Genomic DNA, 23,945 nt, shown 5'->3' on the forward strand with positions numbered 1-23,945 from the left:
GTAAGACAAAATGTCCAAAAAAACCCTCTGTTCTTATTACTTTTACTAAAGCACTAAGCTTGTAACCAAGTTGTATGAAATTTTTCCTTGTTACCCTTTTTTCACTCTAAAAACAATTTCACATTGAGAATTACCAGTACATTTTCTTGAAATTTTAGTCTTTCACTAATCTCAGGACTGCATGAAACACTAACAGTGGTTACGGGATTAAAGTAACTAATGGTAGACACAGTTGTTGATGTAGTAACACTTTATTGTGCTGATCTTTTGTTTCTCAGCATGAACAAGTAGTACTGGATGGCAGTGGTGTGTTTTGTACCCTGTACTGTCTTGAATTGATGTTGGTAGCCATTGCATAATGTTGCTGTAGGAGAAAAAGAGAAGAATATGTAACACTTCAAATTTTGTTGTTGATAAACTTGTGTAATTTTAATGCAAACCAAATCAAAATGCCACCATTTCAAATAGTCATGTGGGCCATGATTCACACATTTGCAGTGGAGTAAAATCAGTAGTTTTCTTCTCAAAACAATAGATGGAAGTCAAATGAAATTAGAAATAGTAAATTGATACTTTTTATATTTGGTTTCCTGGTTTCAAAAATGTCTAAGATCTTCAGAAATTAATTCTAAAACACATGTTATGTTGGTCCCGAAAAGATAAAGGAAAGCTTAAAGACACTGGAAAAGCATATGGGTACTTGATTACTTTGTTTGAAAATATTACAGTAAGTAGTAATATGATAGTGATATATAGAATAGTAAACCATACAGTGAAAGCTAGCGCATGTGCTCAAGAACAACAGGAGGCTAGATTTAAAAGCAGTAAATGTTAAACTGAACAGGTAAGCTAAATGGAAGAAATATGTTCAGTGACATTTTTTGACACATCTTTTAATCAGCCAGCAGACTTGATGGCTGCAGAATATTGATCTATTTGATATTTAAAACAGGATTTATAAGACATTTAGAAATAACATTTGCATTTACATTAGTGTTTTGTTTAAAAATACTCTGTGCTTCCTCCTCCATAATTATATTCAGTAGTTACTCCTCGTGGTTGGAGTTGCTTTTTGGAGTGGAGTGGCAGGGGTAACTCCTGCTATAGATAGATCATACCCAAGCATTTGTTTTTATATCTTTGTTTTCAGTTAAATCCCTGCACTAGCCGGTGTGGTATGCACAATTTGACTGGTGCATCTTTGAAGGGGAAGGGAGTGAAGCCACCTTCCTCTGAAGTATTGATTATCAAACACTGTTAGACCAGTGGTCTCTTCTGTAATGGCAATTCCCATGTTTCTTTAAAAAAAAAAAAAAAAAAAAAAGTACTTGATTTTTCTTACTCTGAAAAATACTTTTAAAACTTCATTTTAGGTTACAGTTCTACCAAATGAATTAATTTTTAATGGCCATCTTATCAATAGGAATATTATAACTTTTATATATGAGTGTATATGCCATATGTGTGCTGTATCTATTATAGACTTCGTTTTATAAAAGTTAAAGCAATAGTTTAATCTCAGTAAATTGACTGTAGTAAACATGAGTCTCACTTTATAAATATTACCTATTTCTATGTATAAAAGCTATGTTAATACAAATATGATAAAGCAATATTGCCATCCCTGATCAAAGAACCCTGAGTAGGGAGTTGTTTTATTATTACAAATAAATTAAATTATGTAATCACGGTCTACAGATTAGTGATCATTGAATGAAAATGAGTGCATCCTACATAGCAGTTAATTATTTCTTTTAGCTTCACAAGAACAGAATAATGTGTAAAGCATAAGAGAAACCATGAAGAAATCAATTTGAGCAAAAGATCAGAAATGCAAAATCTTCCATGGAAACGAGAATTTTGATGAAAAAAATCAGTTTAAGGAGAACTGAAACAATTTTCAAAAAAAATCTCCAGGCTGACTGCTCTGCTGTGCAATTTGTGGAGCCAGCCAACTAAAGTAGCTGACCATCATGGAAGGTGCAGAGTCTACTAGGTGGCTGACAAGGGATCCTAAGCAACCTGCTAGACAGAAATCCTATGTACTGAATGAGACAGAAATCCTTTGGAAAAAATAGTATGTGATCATGTAATTCAAAGATATATCTTAATACATATGCATAAGAGGGCAGAATTAAGGTTACACATGCACTAACTTTTGAGTGCTTGACTTAATGATGTTCTTTTAACACAGCTGTGATGTGTGTAATTTCCAAGATTTTAAAAAAACAAACTGAAAAAACGAATTATTTTACATGGCATTATATGGATCCTTACATGGTTCATCAATAGTATTGAAATCTCTAGATCCACCATACAGACATCTGCCACTTGAGTTAATGGAGTAACTGATAGTATGTCATTATCCTCTATATGGAATAGTATTCATGAGGAAGAGGAGTACTTTCCTAGTGTGTTCCACAATTATTTGCTGACAGCAGAGGAGTAGTGAGACTCAGGAATCTCAGGTTCCCTTGGGTTCCATTCCAGGCACTAGACTGGTTTGTTGCCTAGTGGGAATGGACTCTTCTGCCCATCCACCTAAGCTTGACCTTTTCTATGCCATTCCCTTTAAACCTGTCTCTGTCCTACCTCTTTCCAACTCCTGATTTTTTCCTCCTAGTCCTATTCTCTTTGCCTTTCCAGTAGACCCTTGTCAGCCTTCTCATCCTAGACTCTTTGTCCAACCAGTCCTGGTTATCCCACAAAAACTTTTCATCTGATCTTTCTCTCTCCTTCCACCCTGGCCTGTAGTTGTCCCTGCCTCATCCACATTCCTCTTCAGCTCCCAGTCGAAATCTCCCTCCCTAGACTCCTCATATAATCTCAGTGTTTTAACTTGCTCTAGTCTCTGCCCTATCAGTCCTATTTCTTTCCATGCATCTTGCCTCCTCATCAGATCCAGATCCCACTGGATTTCTTGTGCAGCTAATACCAGTTACCTTACCACAACTTCCCATTTAATCTATCTTTTCACTCTCCCCACTGGCTGTCAGTCCCAATCTCCTTACCCAATAAGTCCTGGTTTCCCTTTCTGCATCCCACCAGCTTCCAGTTCCCCATCCCCAGCCATCTTACCCCAATCAGTTCCCTCCCAGACACACCCACATGCAAGCCCATTTAAGCCTCTGCAGCCAGAAGGACCTTCTCATGCCACACTGTGTGGAGTCAGCAGGGGAGGCTTTAATAGCACAAGAGCCCTGCCCACAGCAGTCCAGCCCTGCAACTGTAGGGAAAGTCCAGCTTCACCCTAACAACCCTGGTCTCAACATGTTCAAAGTGAAGACAAAATGTTCAGGGAATTGAGCTCCAAAGCTCTAGCAAGTCTCGCCTGAGCATGTACAAATTGATTTTTTTCAGAGATTTAAAACTTGGGCAGATTTTCATGAGCACAGTAAAAAGTACATTCCTGCACCATCACCACCCATTACTAAATTTCAAGTCCTATTCCAAAAGCATAGAAATACTGGAACTTCTCAAAAAATCACCAGAGTTTAACATGGGAAAATATATTTTTCCTAGTCATCATCATGGGAACGACTGAACTGTTTTGGCTCAGATTTCAAGATAAAATCAACCAAAGCCATATCCACAATGTGGAAAAATTACGGGCCAAATGGGTGAAATTTGGCAAAGTGGTAAACAGCTGAACACCGGTTCTTATTATGTGAAGTGTCTGATAATAAGCATTGTGACATTTTTTTTCTTAGTTTTGTGGGAAAACAGATTTTTAAAAGGGATTATTTTTAATAGTTTAATGTTTTGGAGAGCAGAATTGATGAACAAAATGAGTTATATGTCCATAGATTCTACAGAAATTCATGATATCCAATATGGTATATCAGTAACTCTTGGGTCCAAATTGTTTTCAACTCATGCAAAGGTGAAAATGTAGCTATATTTCCCCCTTTCTTGATCTAAATATTAATAAGCATCTTTTCTTAAGTACGTAACAAATAGCTTTTAAATTTGGGTCTTAAAAATGTAAATATAACAATGAAAATTATGTTCACAGCTAAAATGAGCACAACCAACTGAATGCATTTTGAAGCTTTGTTATGGTTGCTGAATATTCTAACCACCTAGCCCATCAAACGTCTTTAATCTAAAAGGTCAAATATCAGTCCTCCGAATCAAAAAATGAGGATGATCCTTTGGTAGTTGTCTTTCCTACTATTTGACATAATTGTTACCAGATCTTTTTCTCTACTACAATTTTCCACTTCTAATTCATTTGTCCAATAGGTTTTTTTCTTTTTCCTGAGGTTTGAACATATAAAGATGCCAAAATAATGTTTACACTGAAGTCTTAAGCTCTGAAGGGGAAGCTAAACTTACTAATTGGTAGCATGACATATGGAGCACATTGACAGTAAATTTAGTATTTTAATCCACCCACTGTTATCAGAATTAAATCCTTTAAACTGCCATTATTCTTCACTCTTCTGGTCTTATATGTGCATATGTAGAAAGCCTTACATGACGTCTTTTCTTCAGTAAACCCAAATCTGTTACTTGTATTTTAAAGTTTTTAGATTATAGATAAACTTACATTTTCTAATATCTGTCTTCATTAATTGTGAACAAAATATTATGGTCACTGGAGTGATTCTTATTTTCAAAATAACAATTTTGATTAATTTCTTGATCCAGTATACTTGGTGGATTTTCTTTTAAAAGTTGGTGAATGTTAGAATTCTCTCAGTACTATAGATAAAACAACATAATCTGATTTATCCTTTTATGTACATAATACAGCTCAAGTGTTACACTGATATTTTTCCCTATTTCATCTTTTCAGCTTATTCCTTTTTATGCTAGGTGTAATTCTGAGCATATTAAAAATGTGAAACAGTAATGGTGAACAGAAGACAAGTATTTAACCATTTTCATAAACTTTAAAAAAGAGTTTAAGGTGAAATAATTGGCATGTATTGCATTTGTAGTAAATAAAGCTGCTGGATCTAGGTGATTTTATACAACTTTTTTCTTTTTTCTTTCTTTTTTCCTTGTAACCTTTAGTTGGTAAGTATAACTCTTGATTTCAGAGCTATTGCTTCATTATGCATACTAACCCATCATTTTCTTTAACTTGTAGCATGAACTGGAGATACATATAATGAAATTCTATCTGTTCTGTCTTCTGTGCTCATCTGTTCATGCCCTTCAATCTTTGCGGTTCGTGTCTCGTGTCTCACACCTGTTACTTTTATCTTTTCTTCCTCTTCCCTCCCTCTTCCTCACTTGTGTCCACTTCTTCCTCATCACTTCTTCATTCTCAACAAAGAAAGAAATGCTGTGATATTTCTTCTCCTTCTAAAACCTCCACTAGAAAACACTGGCCACATCAAGGTAAAGGGCAAAGGCTTGAAACGGAAGATCTTTCATGCTAGCTGTGAATGGCATGCTATGCAAAACATCCATGGTTATTTTCTAGTCTCTAATGCCCTTAGTTTGAAATGTTTTAATTCCTTGTAAAAATGGAACAAGATAGAATTTCAGAAAATGAACAGTGTGTGTGTTTCCCCATTTGCATTTTTGTAAAGCATAGTGCTATTGTACCATTGCAGATCATTTGGCAACACAGTACCTAGTTCATGAGCAGAGTTACTCTCACCAGCTAGGGTGCAGATAGCACAGTACCTTTTCCTACCTGTCACTTGAGTGGGTGATGTCAGTTTGAAAAACACAGGAAGTATTATGCAGTCTCTTTTGAGTGGACAGATGATGATCTACATCTCTAATCCATCTGAGTTGTTAACTCAATTCAGTTTGTTTTAGGTGCATACTTCTGACCTGTGTATGTGATTTCACTGATCACTTTAGGGCATCAACAATATAAATTACATTCAGAGATTTATATGTGTAGTGAAGTGATACCGTCTGTGCCAATAGTGGGCAACCTGCAGCCCTCAGGATAATCTGATTATGTGCCACAAAACATTTTGCTGACATTGAATGTCTGCAGACACCACCTCTCACAGCTCCCTGTAGTCATAGTTTGCCATTCCTGGGAATTCAGGCAGTGGCTTCCCAGAGTTCTCATTGGCTGGGAACTCCAGCCACTGGGAGCTGTGGGGGGCTGCCTTGCTGATGGTCAAGGTCAGCAAAATATCTCATGACCTGCAATCAGACTAACATAATGGGCTGCAGATTGCCCACCACTACTCTATGTATTGAGCTTATGCTGAGTAGTGGTAGCCTCAATTGTGATGTTGCTTGTTTATTGGAAAGAAGAGACCCTCTTATGGAGAAAATATAGGTTGAAATTCTGGTCACATCAAAACTTATTGGGAGTGTTACCTTTTATTTCTGTGGAATCAGGATTTCACCTATAATTTCTACAGGCTACAGTGATCAGTAAGGAAACAGCTGATGGGCTAAATCAATCTGCCAGGCTGTGCTACAAGTTACTTATACATAAGGGCTACGTCTACATTAGCCCCTTCTCCGGAAGAGGCATGTTAATTTCCAACTTCAGAATAGGGAAATCCGCGGGGGATTTAAATATCCCCCGCGGGATTTAAATAAACATGGCCGCCGCTTTTTTTCCGGCTTGGGGAAAAGCCGGAAAAAAGCGTCTAGACTGGCACGATCCTCCGGAATAAAGCCCTTTTCCAGAGGATCTCTTATTCCTACTTTGAAGTAGGTTCATTTCTCCCCTCTGCCTGTGGTAGAAAAGCATTTGAACTTTGGTGTCTCCACAGTTCATGAGAATGGCCTAACCTCTGGGCCATGGGATATTCTGATGTGGATCTTTCTCAAGCTTTTCTGCTGAAGCTGTTCCATTCATTATAATCACTGGAATGGAGGCATAAACTTCAGTCAATTCCCACATTGTAGGTGAGTCCCCTAACTACTAGGTGAGAGAGCAGAGGTACGCCCCCGTAGGGGAGTGCAGAGGAATGTTTGGGAGAGGAGCATGCCCCCACATGGTCAAGGAAAAGTACCACTCCAGCTTCCCTCCTAGCCCCAGCTGCCAGCCCCACACCTAGTGTTCTGTGTCAAATGTTCCAGCTAATGGTCAAACACCCAGACCGTAGCTGCCATCCATGGTCCCCAGCCAAGGCTTTGCCCCTGCCTCCAGCTTTGGCCCCGGAAACCTTGGCCCTGTTATCCCTATCTGCATCCCCCGCTTTCCTTCTGGAACTGTGGACCTGCTCCCAACCCCAGTTGATGCAGGGAGGGAGGGAGGGAGAGTGAGGTGGGTGGACATGAGTATGGGGGAGCATGAGGTAAAAAGTTTGGGAACTGCTGCTCTAGAGTCCACTGGACTTTTTCATTGTCATTCATAGGAGCAATCCATAGTCAAGCACCAGGGAAAGAGCGAGTGACTTGATAAGCCAATTGGTTAGTCCTAGACTATAGGAGACACAAGTTCAAGTTCGTGCTACATTGACTACTGAAGTATTTATTTGAAGGGAAAAAAAACCAGCTTTAGCAGGACAGATTGTGAAAGAGCCACACCACAATAGCCCACAGCCCGGTGGCTAGGGCAATCTCCTGCAGTGTGGGACATGTAAGCTCAGATACCTTTGCTGCCTCAGGGAACCTGAGTTTCCCACATGCCAGAAGAGCATGTTAAGTGATAGCTAAAATTTTCCCTTTTTTCCCATCCTTCTACGTGTTTTATTAATCAGTTATTTTGTTTATATGAAAATTCCTGAAATCAAAGGAAAACATTTCAAAATGAAATGCTTAATTTTGACTTTACCTAAACATTTTGAATTCTTCCATTCAGCACAATCTTTTGGCAAATTCAGCCCATTGACTAATTGTTTCAGGTCAGCTGAAACTGCATTTTTTGACTAATAAACTATCAAAGAAAAAAAATACCCAACTCTGTTGTAGATGCTCAAGAGGGACTGATGAACACTGTTATAAATCTCTGCACACAGAACTAATTAGAGAGAATGCAACTTTGATCTCACATTTGTTACTTTTCCCTTGCTACCTTTTTGTGGGAAAGGATGTGGAGGACAGAAGAGTCAGATGGTACAGTTTTCATGAGTTCTTGAAAAAAGTCTCAGGGTTCACGGAAGGTGCTCAGGTAATGAGTTGTCTTCTCTAATCTTAAATTCATCTTGTTCCCTTTACAAAGAAAATTAAAAAATATAGCACATCCAGTTAGTATGATGTGTTCAAGCTTCTGCCTTGTGTGTCTGGAACAATTTGTCTTCTGGTGCTTTTTACTAAAAATTTGGTCCTGCCAGTGAGGCCCCTCAATGAACTTCCCGCAGTTCTGCCTCTTCAGTTGCTTTCCTAGTATTCACTGCATGCTCATGAAGCTATTAGTCCTTCACATTCTCACTGCCAAGTAAACTCTGGTTATAGTTTGAATAATAACTCTCCATCCTTGAACAACGCTGTGCTTTTTACCCTCATGGCTAGGGATATAAGGTAACCCATTTCAGTGTTCTCTCGTAACAAAGATTGAGGTTTACAGTACCTTGTAGTCTAGTCAGAGAGATTTTTGGCATAGTTTTTGCTCTAAAGGTTAATTTGTTCTGTTGCTACTTTCATGTACAGTGAAGTTTCCCATAGTTGGTAAAGGGCTAGTGTATGTTATGCATTGATGGCAGAGATCCAGTTGCCATCTGTTCCCTGTCTGTAGATTTCTTACTGTGAGTGAGGAAGACTGTACTAACGAGCTTGATGTCCTTTACAGGCTTCTGCCCAGAGACCCAGCCAGGTGAAATACCAGCAGCAACAGTACAAGTGGACGGGACTGATTTAGCTTCTCCAATGTCTCCTCGGACTAGCAAGAGCCGAATGTCCATGAAACTTCGCCGCTCGTCTGGCTCAGCCAACAAGACCTAAACATTGAGAAACCTGCAGCTTCCTAATAAACAATGATCAGCAATCTCTAGCACACTGAGTCTCTGCTTTCAGTTAAAGGAAAATGTCCCTCATATGTGTGTCTCCCATAGCCAGCATAGCTTTTTCCTGTACATTTATTTTAGACAGTGACACTGGAATTTTATTTGTAACTTAATATTTTAGCTTTTATTATTTTTTATAAAACCCCAGGCTGCCATATTATTTTCAGTGTAGTTTCTTCTCTGCACTTTTTACCTTCCAGGATGATGTCTAAAGTAGCCACTTTTAGCTCTGTTATTAACCTCGAGCTACACACAGAATTGGAGACTGCAGTCATATTACATTATATTTATTGTGCCCCCATTGCAATTTTCTTGTAACAGAAAGAAAGAAATATGTACAATTTGAAAATGAATGTACAGTTTTAAATTGAAGATACATTTGTAACGTCCTTGTCAAATGTCAGTTATTGTTAATGCACAGGATGTGTACAGATTATTTATGTTAAAAGAATAAAATACTTTAATGGTCTTTTAGCATTTCAGAGTTAAAATGAGAGAATTTGCTAGCAGCACCAACTCCTTTACAATGTAATGTATCATTTCATAACTGTGCAGGTGATGCCATAACCTATGCCCAAATACCAGAAAAATCACTGTGCTGAAATTCTATTTATGCTTGGCTTCCAAATATTTTTATAATATTTGCTTTCTAAGTGGTATCAATGCTAAATTGTGTTCTATTCTAAAGCTGTAGCCTTTATCATCAGGCTGCTAGGTCTAGATCCTCTTTCTTATATAGCACTTTTCTGATATAAATTCATTGCTACAGTGATGTGTACTTTTGAAGAAAAGGGAACATACTCCAGTAGTCTGACCTGAAATGCTGTTTTTTTTCTAACCATATAGATACAAATTAGTATGCACATTCCACCCACCCAGACGTATTTTCCTACAGGCAAAGAAATGCTCACATTTTGTTTTGAGTTGGGCGTATTCTATTATAATGAAATGCAGCATGGCATTGGTACTAACTGCATGTGTAAATATATCATAAGACAACAATAGAAATATAAATTATGTATTGTCATTCATGTAGTATCTACAAATTTGTATTGGTTAAAGAGAAGACATGCTATTTAATAATACAATAAAATTATTCTTACCACCTTCTTTACTATTCATTCCTCTGCAAAGACTGGACTCCTGAATCAGTTGACTTGAATCAGTTGAATTAGAGGGCTTGGTGTGATGTTGTTTTGTTTTCATCTTTACTAAAATTGGTGTAAAATCTTAGACCTCTAGCCTGAGCCCCTCTAAGTGCTTCCAACATGGATCATCTGACAACTCTTCCCCGGAGCCTCTAAACCCATGGGCTGTGTCTACACTGGGCCACTTATTCCGGAAAATCAGCCACTTTTCTGGAATAAGCTGCGAGCTGTCTACACTGGCCCTTGAATTTCCGGAAAAGCAACGATGCTCTACTGTACAAAATCAGCCGCTATTCCGGAAAAACTATTCTGCTCCCGCTCGGGCATAAGTCCTTATTCCGGAACACTGTTCCGGAAAAGGGCCAGTGTAGACAGCCCAGTAGTCTTTTCCGGAAAAAAGCCCCAATCGCGAAAATGGCGATCGGGGCTCTTTTCCAGAAAAGCGCGTCTACATTGGCCACAGACGCTTTTCCGGAAAAAGGGCTTTTCTGGAAAAGCAGCCTGCCAATGTAGACGCTCCTTTTCTGGAAAAACTGAAAACAGAATAGTATTCCGTTTTAAGCATTCCCGGAAATTCATGCCAGTGTAGACACAGCCATGGTGTCCAACACGCTAGCCACATGTGGCTATTCGGTTGTGTGTGGTTAGTTCTTATACAGTAGCCACTGTAATGGCTTCAGAACTGGTTAGACACTATTTCTCTAGACCTGTGGTTCTCAACCAGTGGTCCACAGGAACATTGTACAAAGTCACACGGCGTGAGCAGGCGCCACTGTTAGGCTGTTTTACACCATGTTCACAAGCACGCGGCACATCACCCATAGTGTCACCTAGGACACAACCGCATTGTGTTGCCAGTAACTTCCATCTGAGGCTCTGAGCATCAGTGTAGCTGCTGCCGTCGTGCTGAGCGGTTGCTTTTTTTTATCATGTCTCAAAAAGGAGGTGGTCCATGAAAATGTTTTGATTGGCCTGGTGGTCCGTGGACTGAAACAAGTTGAGAACCACTGCTCTAGACTAACAAGAAGTACTTAAAACAGCTCAAATAATGTCAAGCTGTGAGAATATTTTGTTCGCTATGAACTCACCATAATTTGGTATTTCCAGGAACATCATTGGGTGATCGTGTAGAGTTTGTCTATTTTTAGTTCATTATATTTGGTTGTAGGAGCAAAGATTAAAGTTAGTGATGCAATAGTCCCATTTATTAAGTTTCTCCAAGAGAAAATTTACTTTAAGGAAATTAATGAGTTGCATAAACCATCCCTTAAACTTTTGATACTTTTTTTGTAAAGCCTTCCTGGAATGCCAAATTATGAACCCCTTCTATTTCTCAACAAATCACTGCAAAGATGCAGTTCACAGAAAATAGCACTCTTCAGATAAGTTCTGATTTAAAAAAAAGTGTTGATGAGCTGAACTTTTGCTTCAGAGGGAGTTTTGTGTGAAGATTTTCCCTATTGCTTATAGATAAGACTCTGGAGTTCTTCGGCAAAACAAGAACCCCCCTTCCCCCCCAGCATATTTGTATTCAGGAAACTAGTGCTGTATCCTTAATCTTTTGTTACGCAGGTTGCAGTACTGCATATATAAAGAGATACTAAACTGTGAAGAAATTACTGTAGACAGTGTAGAGAAAGCCAATCCAGCCATTTTAAATTGATTCTTTTGCTCAACTACAAGTGTTGATTATTTTAATCCATTTCCACCAGCTAGCATCAGAAAAAGGATTAGTTTTGTTTTAAATACTTGATTCAACTATCACGTTTGCCTAAGTTATCCTATTTTGAAGTATTTGTATGCAGAGATTGGGGGAGAGCTATCGCTATCCTTGCCCTCTGAATACCATATTCTAAAGCATTCAGGCATGTCCTTATAAAGTGGGGGAATAAATTGACAGTGTATTTACTAATGTACAGAGATTATCTTTTATTTTTCAATAGGCCACTTCACCTTGAATGGTACCTTAGAATGCATGTTAACTACTGCTAAGTGATCTGTTCCAACTTGTATTTGACTGGGTTTCTCAGAGTTGAGGAGGAGCTGTCTGGCGCAAAAGCTAGTCTTGCTAATAGAAGCTGGTTCAGTAAAAGATACCTTGCCTCTCTAATGTCCTGGGACTCAGACGGCTACAGCAACGCTGTCAGTAGAGAAGGGGTGCTGATCTTTAGCAACATCTTAAGCCAGTTTCTTACTCTAAATGTAGCTAATGTTCACAACTGCATTGATGGGGCTGGAGTGTGAGTTAACTAAGAGGATTGGAGTTCGGTACCACTTGAAATCCTGGGCGCTGAGACAGCTTGCTGACCGAGCTAAGTGAAGTTTTCGTACTCTTCCTGCCTTTCGCTCTTCTGGATAAATCACAATGCAAGGAATGTACCCATCTCTGTGTAGTGTTATGACCAAACTAGCAACCCACTAACATCGCAACAGTTTTCCAACCTCCACTTGTTAAATAGGAGCGTTTCATCTACATTTGCTAGCGTATACAACATGCAGTGACCAGAAAATGCGCAAATAGTTAAGACTTTGAACAGTTCATCTTTTAATAGCCACTAATAAGCAACAGCAGACAGTACGGTTCATTCTCCATAAGTATTGCTAGTTAGAGAGGACTTGACACTGACAATATAAACACTTAACTTTGTGAACTTTAATACAGAATAAAGCGAAGACAACACTGCATAATAAATTATTAAAGTTGAGAGGCTGGGGCTTCTATTAAAACAGTTCAGCTACGCCAGTCTCCTTTTCCGCGAAAAATAATACTCCTTTTAAATATATGCGGCTGTATTTCTATCCTGGGGGTGAGACTACACTGCGTCAGTATCCGCTTTCTCAAAACACAGCCCCCGATCGACGCTTTTTAATGTTTGCGTTTTAAATTCAGTCATCGTATGAGAGACCTTCAAAATACTTTAATGACTTTCAGTGGTAAGGGACTCCTGCCTAGAACCTACTCCCCAACTTTACTGAAAACATGTCGCTTGGCACTAATTCTCTCTTCTTGGATTCACAGAATATACATTGCAGTCTAAGTCCATTAAGGCAGCAAGGATAACTCGTAGTCAACTTGTGGTTGACAAACTTTTGGCATGCTGGCAACGGGATTTTTCCCTGCCACTTGGTAACCTCCGCCCTGTCCCTTCTTGCCTGATTCTTTTTCCTTGGTAGACATGTATGTACACACTGCGACTTTCCATAGGAATTACAGCTTGGATAGGATTCATTTCGTTAACTGGCGGTTTTGCAGAATCCTATCAAATCAATTATTTACAACACGGCCGGAGAGTCTTTTAACACAGCAGACTACCACGAAATACACCCCTTCCCCCGGGAGCATTAGGCATTTCAACACCAGTTGAAAGGGACAGTGGAGACTGGGAAAGGTGACCGCTCAGTCCCTAGGTAGGAGGGTCCCATCAGCGCCCCTGCCCGCTTACTCATTAGCAGCCCGGTCTGACCGCCATCTGGAGCAGAAGGACCTGCCTGTTCTCCGTGGGGTGGCACTTGTTGATGTGCCTGGTGAGCCCCGGCGAGCTGAAGAAGGTAGCCGGGCAGTGCTTGCAGGAGAAGATCTGCTGCTCCCCTTCCGGGACGCTGCTCTCGGGCTGCACCAAGGGCAGCAGCAGCTCCTCCCGCACTGCGTGCCACAGCCGGTGCTTGTCCCTGATGTCCGCCGACGGGAAGTGGGCCCCGCACAGGTGGCACGGGAAGGCGATCTGCCCCCGCTCCAGGGCGCTGTAGGCCGCCGGCCGGGCCGCCTGGTGGGTGCCGAGGTGCTTGCGCAGGTAAGCCTGGCGGCGGAACTTCTTGTGGCAATAGGGGCAGACGAAGACCTCGTCGGCGCCGGGGATCGGGCTCGCCCCGCCCAGCGCGCTCGGGTCCCGGCAGCAGGAGCTGTCCGCGGCGCTGGGGTGCTGATCAGGCTCGGGCGGCGGCGCCTCGGGGGCGGCGGGGCGCGGCTCGCTGCTGTTCTCCTTCCCCTCCGAGGGGCACGGGGCGGCCGGCGGCTGCCTGGCGGCCGGGCCGTCGGCGGGGCGCGGCTTGTGCCAGCGGCGGTGCGAGGCCAGGTTGGCGGGGCAGCTGAAGAGCTTGTGGCACTCGGGGCAGCGGTACTCCACGCGCACGATGCGGGAGCAGCGGTGCTGCGCCAGCGCCAGCGGGTCTGCGTAGTGCTCCTTGCACAGCTGGCAGATGAACTCGCCCAGCGGCGTGCGCCCGCCCGCGGGGGGCCCGGCCCGGCCCTCCGGCCCCTCCGCCTTGATCCGCAGCCCCAGCACGGGCGACGTGGTCACCTCGTCGGCGAAGCTGAGCTTCCGCAGGGCCTTGGGCTTCTTGCCCGGCGCCTTGGCCCGCGCCGGCCGCTTGAGCGCGGGGCAGGGCGGCTGGAGGGCGGGGAGGGGCGTGCGGGGCGGCGGCGGGAGCCCCGGGGCGGGCGGGAAGGCGGCGGCGGCAGAGACCGGCGAGCTGAGGCAGCGCGGGGGGAAAGCTCCCCGCAGCCCCCCGGCGCCCCAGCCCTCGGGCGCAGCCGGGCGGCCAGGGGCTGGCCCAGGAGCGGGCTCCGGGCTCGGCGGCGCCCCCGCCTCCTGGGCGGCTTTGGGCAATGGGGCGAAGGCCGGGCCGGCCAGCGGGGGCTCCTGGCTGGGGGGCCCATGCGGAGGCGGCGGCGGGTCCCGCTCCTGGCGGCGCACCCGGTAGGAGCCGCCCGGCCTCCTGCTCCGCTTCACCAGGAACCCGCGGGGCATCTTGCCGCGTGCGGGGCGGCGGCGCGGGGCAGGCACCGGGCGGCAGCCCCCCAGCAGCGCTGAGCGTCGCGGCACCGCCTGCCCGAGGTGCCTTTATACCTAAAGCGCCTATTGTTTGCCCCGGCGTCATCCTGCCTGCAGCCGGGGCGGCCAATGAGGAGTTGGAGCCCCCGATGGCTGGGGAGGGGGGAGGGCGGGGGAGGATGGGCTGGGAAGAGAAGGAGCCTCGATGTGTGGGCGGAGGCGGGGGCCGCGGAGCCCTGGCTGGAGCCCCCACGGGCTGCTCCGAACCCCCGCGCACTAGGGACAGAGGCTCTGAGCTGGCACCAGGCGCCCAACACAGGCCGTGCCCGCGCTGCTCTGGGGGCTCCCTTCCAAGGGGCTGGAATGACACACCAGCCAATACACCGGCCAACGCCAGGGAAGCCCCTTCTCTGCGGCTAAACCAGCTTAGCTCCCCGCCCAGCCCTGCTGTGGGCTGCCCTGGTCCTTGCTCTGACGGCTTCCAAACGTTACCTTGACCAGAGACCCTGGGGAATCCAGCCAGGCTATTGGTGATGCTTAGGCTACTGTGTCCAAGACCCCCTTAGCAGTCACCTCAGAGATGCTTCTCGAGGGGTGACCGCTCCTTAGAGCGAGGTGGGTGGGTTGAGGGAAGCAATCTCTCTTCCCTCTACGAACTCTGGAGATTGATCTGAAATCCCACGTGCTTATGTACTGACGGTAGCTGGTTCTTTAGTGTATCTATCTCGCTATTTCCTCCCTGCCCGTAATCCCACTATCACTTACTACCTGTTCTTCAAGAACTTTTCCTCGTGGGCTAAGACAAATTAGATCTTTTCATAGCAGTGGGTCGAATTCACATCCCCCGTGTAAAGTCATCAAGCGAGGTGAATTTATTCCAACCCAATACATCAGGAAAAGAGGTGCACTCAATAGGAAATCCTCTGCTCCCAGCCTTGCAAAGTATCCTCCTCCTGAAAAGGTAGGTGAAATATATCGGTGTGAGGGATTGAGGTCGTTTTCTCTTTAATTACCAGGTTACCCCATCTCATTGTCATGTCTCTACTCTAGATATAGTTTGCTAAGATTCAGAGGTGTCAGGGTGGATGTGGATAAGAAAGTGAGAAACTATTCTTGGTATCCACCTCCACCCTGGTTGAACTAGCTCTTATATAACACTCCCATCTCTGTATCGCTACGATTTCTTTCCTTTTCTTTAACTTCCTGCATCTGACAAGTGAGTTGCAACTCAGGAGAGCTTATGCCATGATAAAATTGTTAGTCTTTAAGGTGCCATGGAACTCCTTGCTGTAGTTTTCTAAGGTAGGTTTTTATTCCTACCTGCATATGGCAACAGGAGGCATATGCAGTTACCCTTCCCCCCATCCAATGTTCCTTGGGAAAAGCAGCACTCCAGGACTTTGTAAAGGTGGAGGACTGACCTTGATGTTTGAAAGAGATCATACTGGCTCAGCTACACGTGACTTGGTCAGTAAGTTAATCATCGATTTTTCCTTCTCTAGCTCCTGTCAAGTCCACCCCACTAGTCAGTGCAGGGTTGGTGGTTGCTGTTGTACATTTATTTGTTAGTGCTTTGTCCAGTCTAATCTGAAATTACCAAAGCTGTCCCCAGTTGCACTTTAGGATAGAACTGGGGCTATGTGTTTGTCTGTCACTGTGTTTCTCTGCAGGGATGTTTCCTTTCCACACAGGCACCGGCATTCTCATTATCATACAGCTGCTGGCCTGCTTGCTGCAGCCTCACACTGTTGGAGAGGGATGTAGACATGGGACAATTTAACGCACTGAACTGCTGCTGGCTTGTTTTTTCATTTCAAATTATATCGCCTAAAAGGTCCAGGGGAAATGACCCTTGTCTGACAGCTACCTCACCTTCGTTAAAGGTCAAATTAGTTAGTGATTTCACCAGAAAAATTACATTTTCTTAGCAGAAATTCTAAAGTGTCAATTCCTTTTACAATCCTAATCCAGCTAAAGTAAAATATTTCTAACTGAACTTCTGTTACACACAAAGGACAAAAGAGATTAAAATTAAAAGCACTTCTAACCTCAGAAAGTTTCTCTGTGACAGAAGCTATGTTAACTTGAGAGGAAGGAGCAGGTTATGCAGATGGAAGGGTCAGTTATTAGGAACAATTCGGCATGCCTACATGAAGATAAAAGGTGTTCCTTTAAAACTTATTAGCTAGAATGTTTTAAATAATATATTTTAAAATCCTAGTGTAGACAGGGCATTTATATTTTGATAGAAGTATTGAGCTGTGATGGAGATTCCATATATCAGTCTTAATATGAGAATTCATCTGTGATTAAAGAGAGAGGTTGTGTCTATAACTGCCAGGGCCTAACAATCCTCAGCTACATGTACACTACAATGTTTTTGTGCAAAAACAACTGTTTTTGCACAAAAACCTGCGGAGTGTCCATACCTCAAATGACTTCTTGTGCAATTAAATGGGCAGTTAAACAGCAGAACAGAGGGCTTTTTCTGCCATAGGTAAACCTCCTTTCCTGAAGCATAACTGCTTTTAGCGTTGCAGCTATTGCACAAGAAGGCAAGTGTGGATGCTCCTCAGGGGTTTCTTGCACAAGAAACACCTATGGGAAAAAGCACAGGTGCTTTGATGGCCATTCTGCGAATGGCCATCAGAGCTTTCTTGCTCAAGAGCATCCATGCAGTGTGGACGCTCACTTGTGTAAAAGCACATCGCTTTTGCAAAGTGCTCTGAGGTGGGGACATGCTCTTGCGCAACATGTTTTTGTGCAAAAACTCTTGTGCTAAAGGCTTCTTGTGCTAAAGGCCTCTTAAAATCAGGAATAAGGGATCTTTTGGAAAATACTTTATTTTCTGAAAGTTCCGCATCTAGACTGGCGCTTTTTCTGGCAAAGCTCTGAGCCGGAAAAAAGCGGCAGCCATGTTTATGCAAATGAGGCGGGGGGGATTTAAATCCCCGCTTCATTTGCAATTGCGATGTGTCTAATTTGCATCCCTTTTATGGAAAAGGGATGCAGTCTAGACACAGCCAAGAAGTATGTAGTGTAGATGTAGCCCTCAAGTTCTAGGGTGTTCACCTGCCCTAGATTATCTGTGGTGGAGAAGACAAGAGGAGAAATATGCCAGATTTAGTTGCTTTCTTTCATCCACATCAGGTTGGTTCTTTTGCAATACATTCTCCATACATACTCACACTCTGTATTCATGGCTCATTGTGTATGGTGGGCAGTTGGTGAATAGAGCAAATAGAAGGCTAGTTTGGAAATATTTGGAAATATTTGGAAATTTGGAAATATTTTTCCCCTGTTGTTTGAGAATAGAAACATGTAAAAGTGCAATGATGGAGTGATATGGGGAACAGTTGTCTTCATTCTTCCCTGGCTTCAGCACATACTATCAATTTCTCACATTCTTGAATACTAGAATTGACTCATTTATGCAAAACTCTTTAAAAAAAGATCCATGCTATTGATAGGCTGGGATATTCTGGAGGTCAGACTAGATCAGGGGTGGGGAACCTAAGGTCTGGGGGCTAGATACAGCTACCGACTTGCCTGGATCCAGCCCCTAAGGCTTAGGGCTTCCCCCCAACATTGAGAAGTCTGTGCTGATGCTCCATCCCTCTGCCACTTCCCTGCTGGGCTGGAGCACACAAAATCTAGCCTGGGTTCTGTAGGTTCTGGTGTACAAAGGGAATATGGGAAGTGTCTTTCTCCTTCTCTGTCAAGGACCACGTCTCATGTATGCGTGGCCACTGACTGATTTTTCTGTGGATCAGTGGCCCCTGACCTAAAAAAGGTTCCCCATCCCTGGACTAAATGATCTGGTGCTCCCTTCTGGCCTTAAACTCCACGGCTGTGTCTAGACTGCATCCCTTTTCTGTAAAAGGGATGCAAATTAGACACATCGCAATTGCAAATGAAGCGGGGATTTAAATCCCCCCCCCCGCTTCATTTGCATAAACAAGACTGCCGCTTTTTTCCGGCTCAGAGCTTTGCCCGAAAAAAGCGCCAGTCTAGACGCGGATCTTTCGGAAAATAAAGCCTTTTCCGAAAGATCCCTTATTCCTTATTTAAATCCCCACTTCATTTGCAATTGTGATGTGTCTAATTTGCATCCCTTTTACGGAAAAGGGATGCAGTCTAGATACAGCCCACAGGTATGTCTACACAGCAACTGAGCACAGGACTTGGGCTGCAGGGCTGTTTCATTGCTGTGTAGACTTCTGAGCTCTAGCTTGGGCTGCAGCCTAGTGTCGAGGCCTCTATGAGGTGAGAATGTACTAGAGATTGGGATGTAGTCCAAACCCTGAAGTCTATACATCAGTGAAACAGTCCTGCAGCCTGACCTTCACAAGCCTGAGTTAGCTATCACAGGCCAGATGTGGGGTTTCCTTTGCTGTAGTATAAGCATACCCTAAGAGTCTGTGACATCCATAAGGAGAGGTGAATTGTACGTAGAGCTAGTGTGTGTCTATATACACTGTGTAATATATGTGCAGCAAACAGGACAAAGTGTGGCAAAAAGAAGAGTTGTATTTCTGATTAATGTATGGAACAATGTAGCTTCTTTATAGTAAAGTACAAATGATCCCTTGGTAACCATTCCTTAGCCTGGAAAAAATTGTATCGGGCATGGGAGAAGAAGGAGACCAATGAAAGAAGTGCCTTTAAATCAAGAACTTATAACAAGTACCAGAAAAGATGGAGTCTGGTGCAAGTTCAAGGTTTCCTGTGTGGAGTCATACTACTAAATCCGTATTTTTCATGAATACATGAGGTAATGGTACTATGATGAATACTTCTTATTGTTAGAGTCTTTCTCCTTCCCTCTTTCCCCTCCACTGGTTATTACTGTCACTTGTAGTATCTTGTCTTAAATAGGATTGAAAACTGTGGGACACTGTCCTCTCTACTATAATACAAACAGATAATTCCATTAGTTGATCTGATAGGAAATGTTTCCTGATATGTAGTTTGACTTTTTCTTTCCTTAGCTGTACTTCCTTCCTTAGGTCACTTTAATTAGCACTTTCCCATTGTATTTGTTACTGGATAAATATGCCTCTTTGATACTGTGTCCCCATGTTATACTTTTCTTCTTAATGGTATGTATATAATTATTTTAATTTCTCCATATAAAAGCCCCTCTAATCATTCATCACTCTTTAAAACCAGTGTTGTGCTATCCATATTTGAACAAAAGAGTGTCATAAATGTGTCCAACTTAGATAAAGATGCTATGGACAGCAGGGATCAGGACTGAGGAATCTCATGAAGTGTTTTCCTATTTAAACAACAAAAGCTTCCCCATCAATAAACAAAAATGGAGTGAACACCAGTTGGCAAATAAATATAGTAAGTGCACTTGTTCAAAATCTATCCTTTTCTCCTGAAACGTATACTGATTCTGTTGATAACACAATTCAATGTTTAATTGGTATTACTTGCTTCCACACTACAATCGCATTCTTTCGAAAGAAAATCAAAAGAACGCAGCGGTTTTTCCAACATTGGTAAACCTCATTCTACAAGTAAGAACATCTTTTCCGAAAGAGCTCTTTTGGATAAAGGCATGTATGGAATGGGAAAAGGGAGTTTTTTCCGAAAGAAGAGGGAAGAAGAAAAAGCACTGGTGCCCTGGTGGCCATTCTGTCCATAACAATCACTGCTTATATGCGAGATAGAGTCCAGGCAGTCTGGACGCTATCTTTCGAAAAAGCACATCGCTTTTTCAATGTGCTTTTGCAGTGTGGAAAGAAGTTTGGAAAGAAGTTATTTCAGAAGATATCTTCTAAAAAAGCTTCTTTCGAAAAAAGCCTGAAGTCTAGACGTAGCCTTGCTATGGAAGTGGGAATTACAAATCTTGTAAAGGGGTAAGACTGGAGTTATCCTTCCAGTGAAAATGTTTAGAGTATGCTCATTTCAAAGACAAAAAATTACTGATTCAGTGGTACTTTTATGAGCCATAGGAAGAAATCACCTTGAGCAGGAGTGATTTTTTTAAGATTTTGAGAGGAAGTGATTCCGCTAGAGAAAGGAAATTCATCTCAAATGTTGCTGCTAATCTGGGGGCAGAATTTTAAGAAGAGATTCCCAAGGAGTTTACAAGTATGTATTGTGTTGTGGGACCCAAAACTGAATAACACATTTGTTCTACCTTTGTTCTTATTATAACAGTGTAGAGGAGGAATTGTCACCTCTTGTAGTCAAAATTCTACAAATTCTACACTGGTGAAATTTGTGTCTGGGTTTTGGGGGCCTATGTTATGCTTCATGCCCATGATTAATTCAGTATCTACTGTTACCTCTCACCCTCTTTGCATTACTGGTTTCTACCCAGCTCTTTCCAATTTTATATTTTTGCTGTGCATTATTTCGCCTTCCATCTTTAAATAAATTACTTTGAATTTATCTACATTGATTCTTACTACACTGAATTCTGTTGAATTTCTAAGCTCATTATATTGTTCTACAGTTTTATTTTATTGTCTTCAGTTTATAACTCTTCCTAATTTTGTACCATCAGCAAATCCCAGATAATTTATTAAAATATTTAATAATATTAGCTACAAAAATAACCTTATAGAAACGTGTTTGATACTTCATCCACATTTAATGTTCCATTTATAACTAATGACTGAGTTTCATCTGTTATTTGGCCCATGATATGGTATATGCATTATGTTCCCATTATCTAGTTATAATTGATTTTACATTTTTTTTAAATAGATTTGCCTGGTTTGACTTGTTTTTATAAACCTATCATGGTGCTATTAACACATGCCATTGCCCATCAAGTTATGGATGTCTAAGCATTTAAAGATCTGTTCACTTACTACCAACCTGGATAATAATTCTTATCAATAATTTCTCCTGTAGTTTCAAATGGATACATTATTATTAATTTCTCTCAAATTCTGTGGTACTACTGACTTAGAATGGTTTGTATGTATCACCTTGCAAGAACTGTATTTCAGTGATGGGCAATTGATGATCCCTTTCTGTTGTCTGTAGAATCTATGGGGATTTTTTTAAGATATTTGCTTTAGTACTGGAAGCCAGTTTGAACAGCACTCAGTGATCCAGAATCAGGAATGAGTATTACAGGGGGAGAGTACAGGTGGGAAGGGGAGAGACTACAGGTAGGAAGGGCATACATGCTGATCTCCCTCCAAATGTAGCCAAAAATAACAATCAGAATCTTCACAGAAGGCTTTTGTTTCAATTTTGATGCTAGAATGAAAAAAAGGAAAATGAAAGAACATGATAAATATGTGTAAACCCAAGATATGTATTGAACATAGCAGAAGAAGATTTCAGTTAGGTGCTGTTGGACCTATAAAATGGTCTTCCTTGTCATTTCTGATACAAGATGTCTTTTCCTTGGGGACTAACCAAGCCCAGATTCAGTGCAAAGCTACAAAGAAGTACATCTCATGTGTATATCTTCACTATAAGGGCATTAACAGGAATTAAAATAAGGAGGAGCATAGCTCCCACACACATGCTAAAAGTTGGACATCATAAATCCCTGTGCTCTTTCCCCTCTCCCTGATGAAATGATGACGTCAGTACAGATTTGCTTATTATGACAATGACTAAACATTGGAGAGACAAAGTAGGTGAGGTAATCTCATAACAAAATGGAAGCTGGAACATATTCTTTAACATCAGTAGCATATACTGCAAGGGGCTATTCGAAGAAGAGTGGCCCACAGGTTTTAACAGGCCACTCTACCTTGACTGGTCCCTTATAAATAATACATGCTAACTGCTTATGCTAAATATTCTGTTACACCCTGCATTTAGCTGTGATGCTCAGAATACCTGTAGAAGAAGAGTTCTGTATGGCTGAAAAACATCTCTCTCTCTCACCAACAAAAGTTGGTCCAATAAAAGATATTGCCTCACTCACCTTGTCTCTCTAACAGCCTGGGACTGACACAGCAACACTGACACTACATACAGTCTAAACATTTGACATTTATAGTACTGTGGATTGGAAACATGAACCAGAGCCATAACCCAACTCTGTATACACGCTGTCATGCTCACATCTGGCTGTGTGCCTGTTTCAGAACAGTAGCTGCTTTCAGATATATTCTTCTGTTCTGTTTGCTTTGTCCTGCAACCGCAAATTAAGGCAAAACCTCATCACCAGCTGATGCTGAAATACATGACAACAGCCACCAATATTGGTGAGCATTCTCTCCTAGATAGATGTATTTTAACCAGGGGAACCAAAAGCTTCAGCGGGCCACTGGGCACGCCCCCCAGTTTGGGAACCCATGCTCTAGCTAGTTTCCAAAGGCAGATAGCCTATGCCTTGCAGTTTTCTCCAGCTACATCTAGACTGCCGCATTTTTTTTCCATAAGTTGCGTACCTTTTTCCGATTGTTTTTTTGGAAGAGGTTTTTCCAAAATTTGCCCCATCTACACTAGGCCAAATTTTGGAAAAAACCTCTTTCAGAAGAGTCCTTATTCCTCATAAAATGAGGAATACAGGGCTTCCGAAAGAGTGCATCTACTCTTTCACAAAAAATGTCAGAAGAGCAGACACGTTCCCTGGACACAGTGGGGAACTATCCATAGTCTAGATATAGCCTCTGAAAGTCAACAGAATAAATTACACCACTGAAGGGAGTGAGTTTCAGAGTTAAATGTTGAACCACTGGTAGCATTTGATGCAAGATCCTGGGGGATAGGAATGTGTTGTTCTTCAAGTGATTGCTCATGTCGATTTCAAGTAGGTGTGTGCGTGCCACATGCACAGCCATTGGAAGGTTTGTCTGTTCGCAGTATCCTGTAGACCACTGCTGACCCTCCTCCAACTTAGTTCCTTCTTACTGCCACAAATGGTCACTTTCCTTCGCTTGGCTTGGGCAAGCATTTTCCCTAGCCTTTAGTTTATTGTAGTGTAAGTAGCTGGTAGTTAATTAGTTAAGTGTTCTAATCAATAAGAGAGTGTAAATAGTTCTCTCTTAGTAGGGAGTAGTCCTGTCCTCCTCTTCCCTGGGGGCAGGGTTGTGTCTCAGTCCCCCGGCTTTAAACAGTGTAATTCTACAATTCTATGATTCTAAGACAATTCATGCCAGAAGCCTATGCCCATGGCTCTTGGCATGAGTGCTTAAGGAAAGCACATTACA

At 42.3% G+C, this 23,945-nt stretch overlaps 2 protein-coding genes across 7 annotated transcripts in view; one reads left to right on the top strand and one right to left on the bottom strand.

The window, feature by feature from the left end:
* The window catches only part of RALGAPA1 (Ral GTPase activating protein catalytic subunit alpha 1), a 236,491-nt gene extending 226,504 nt beyond the window's left edge, over positions 1-9,987 (top strand). For 5 of the 6 annotated variants that reach the window (XM_014570781.4, XM_014570782.4, XM_006117691.4 and 2 more), the window contains one exon: positions 8,669-9,987. In XM_014570781.4, coding sequence (XP_014426267.3) covers positions 8,669-8,820 — 152 coding nt within the window. In that variant the 3' untranslated portion in view covers positions 8,821-9,987. The remainder of the gene's footprint in view (positions 1-8,668) is intronic. The other variant, XM_014570783.4, reaches the window with a different exon arrangement.
* Positions 236-14,852, bottom strand: INSM2 (INSM transcriptional repressor 2). The gene is made up of 2 exons (XM_075926926.2): positions 13,474-14,852; positions 236-364 (listed from the first exon to the last, which is right to left on the bottom strand). Exon 1 carries the CDS (start codon positions 14,776-14,778, stop codon positions 13,477-13,479), a length of 1,302 nt encoding a protein of 433 aa, XP_075783041.1. The 5' UTR covers positions 14,779-14,852; the 3' UTR covers positions 236-364; positions 13,474-13,476.
* Positions 14,853-23,945: the final 9,093 nt, after the last annotated feature.

Source organism: Pelodiscus sinensis, chromosome 5 (genome assembly GCF_052426305.1).
Source record: "Pelodiscus sinensis isolate ZL-2025 chromosome 5, ASM5242630v1, whole genome shotgun sequence".
Classification (NCBI taxonomy): Eukaryota; Metazoa; Chordata; order Testudines; family Trionychidae; genus Pelodiscus; species Pelodiscus sinensis.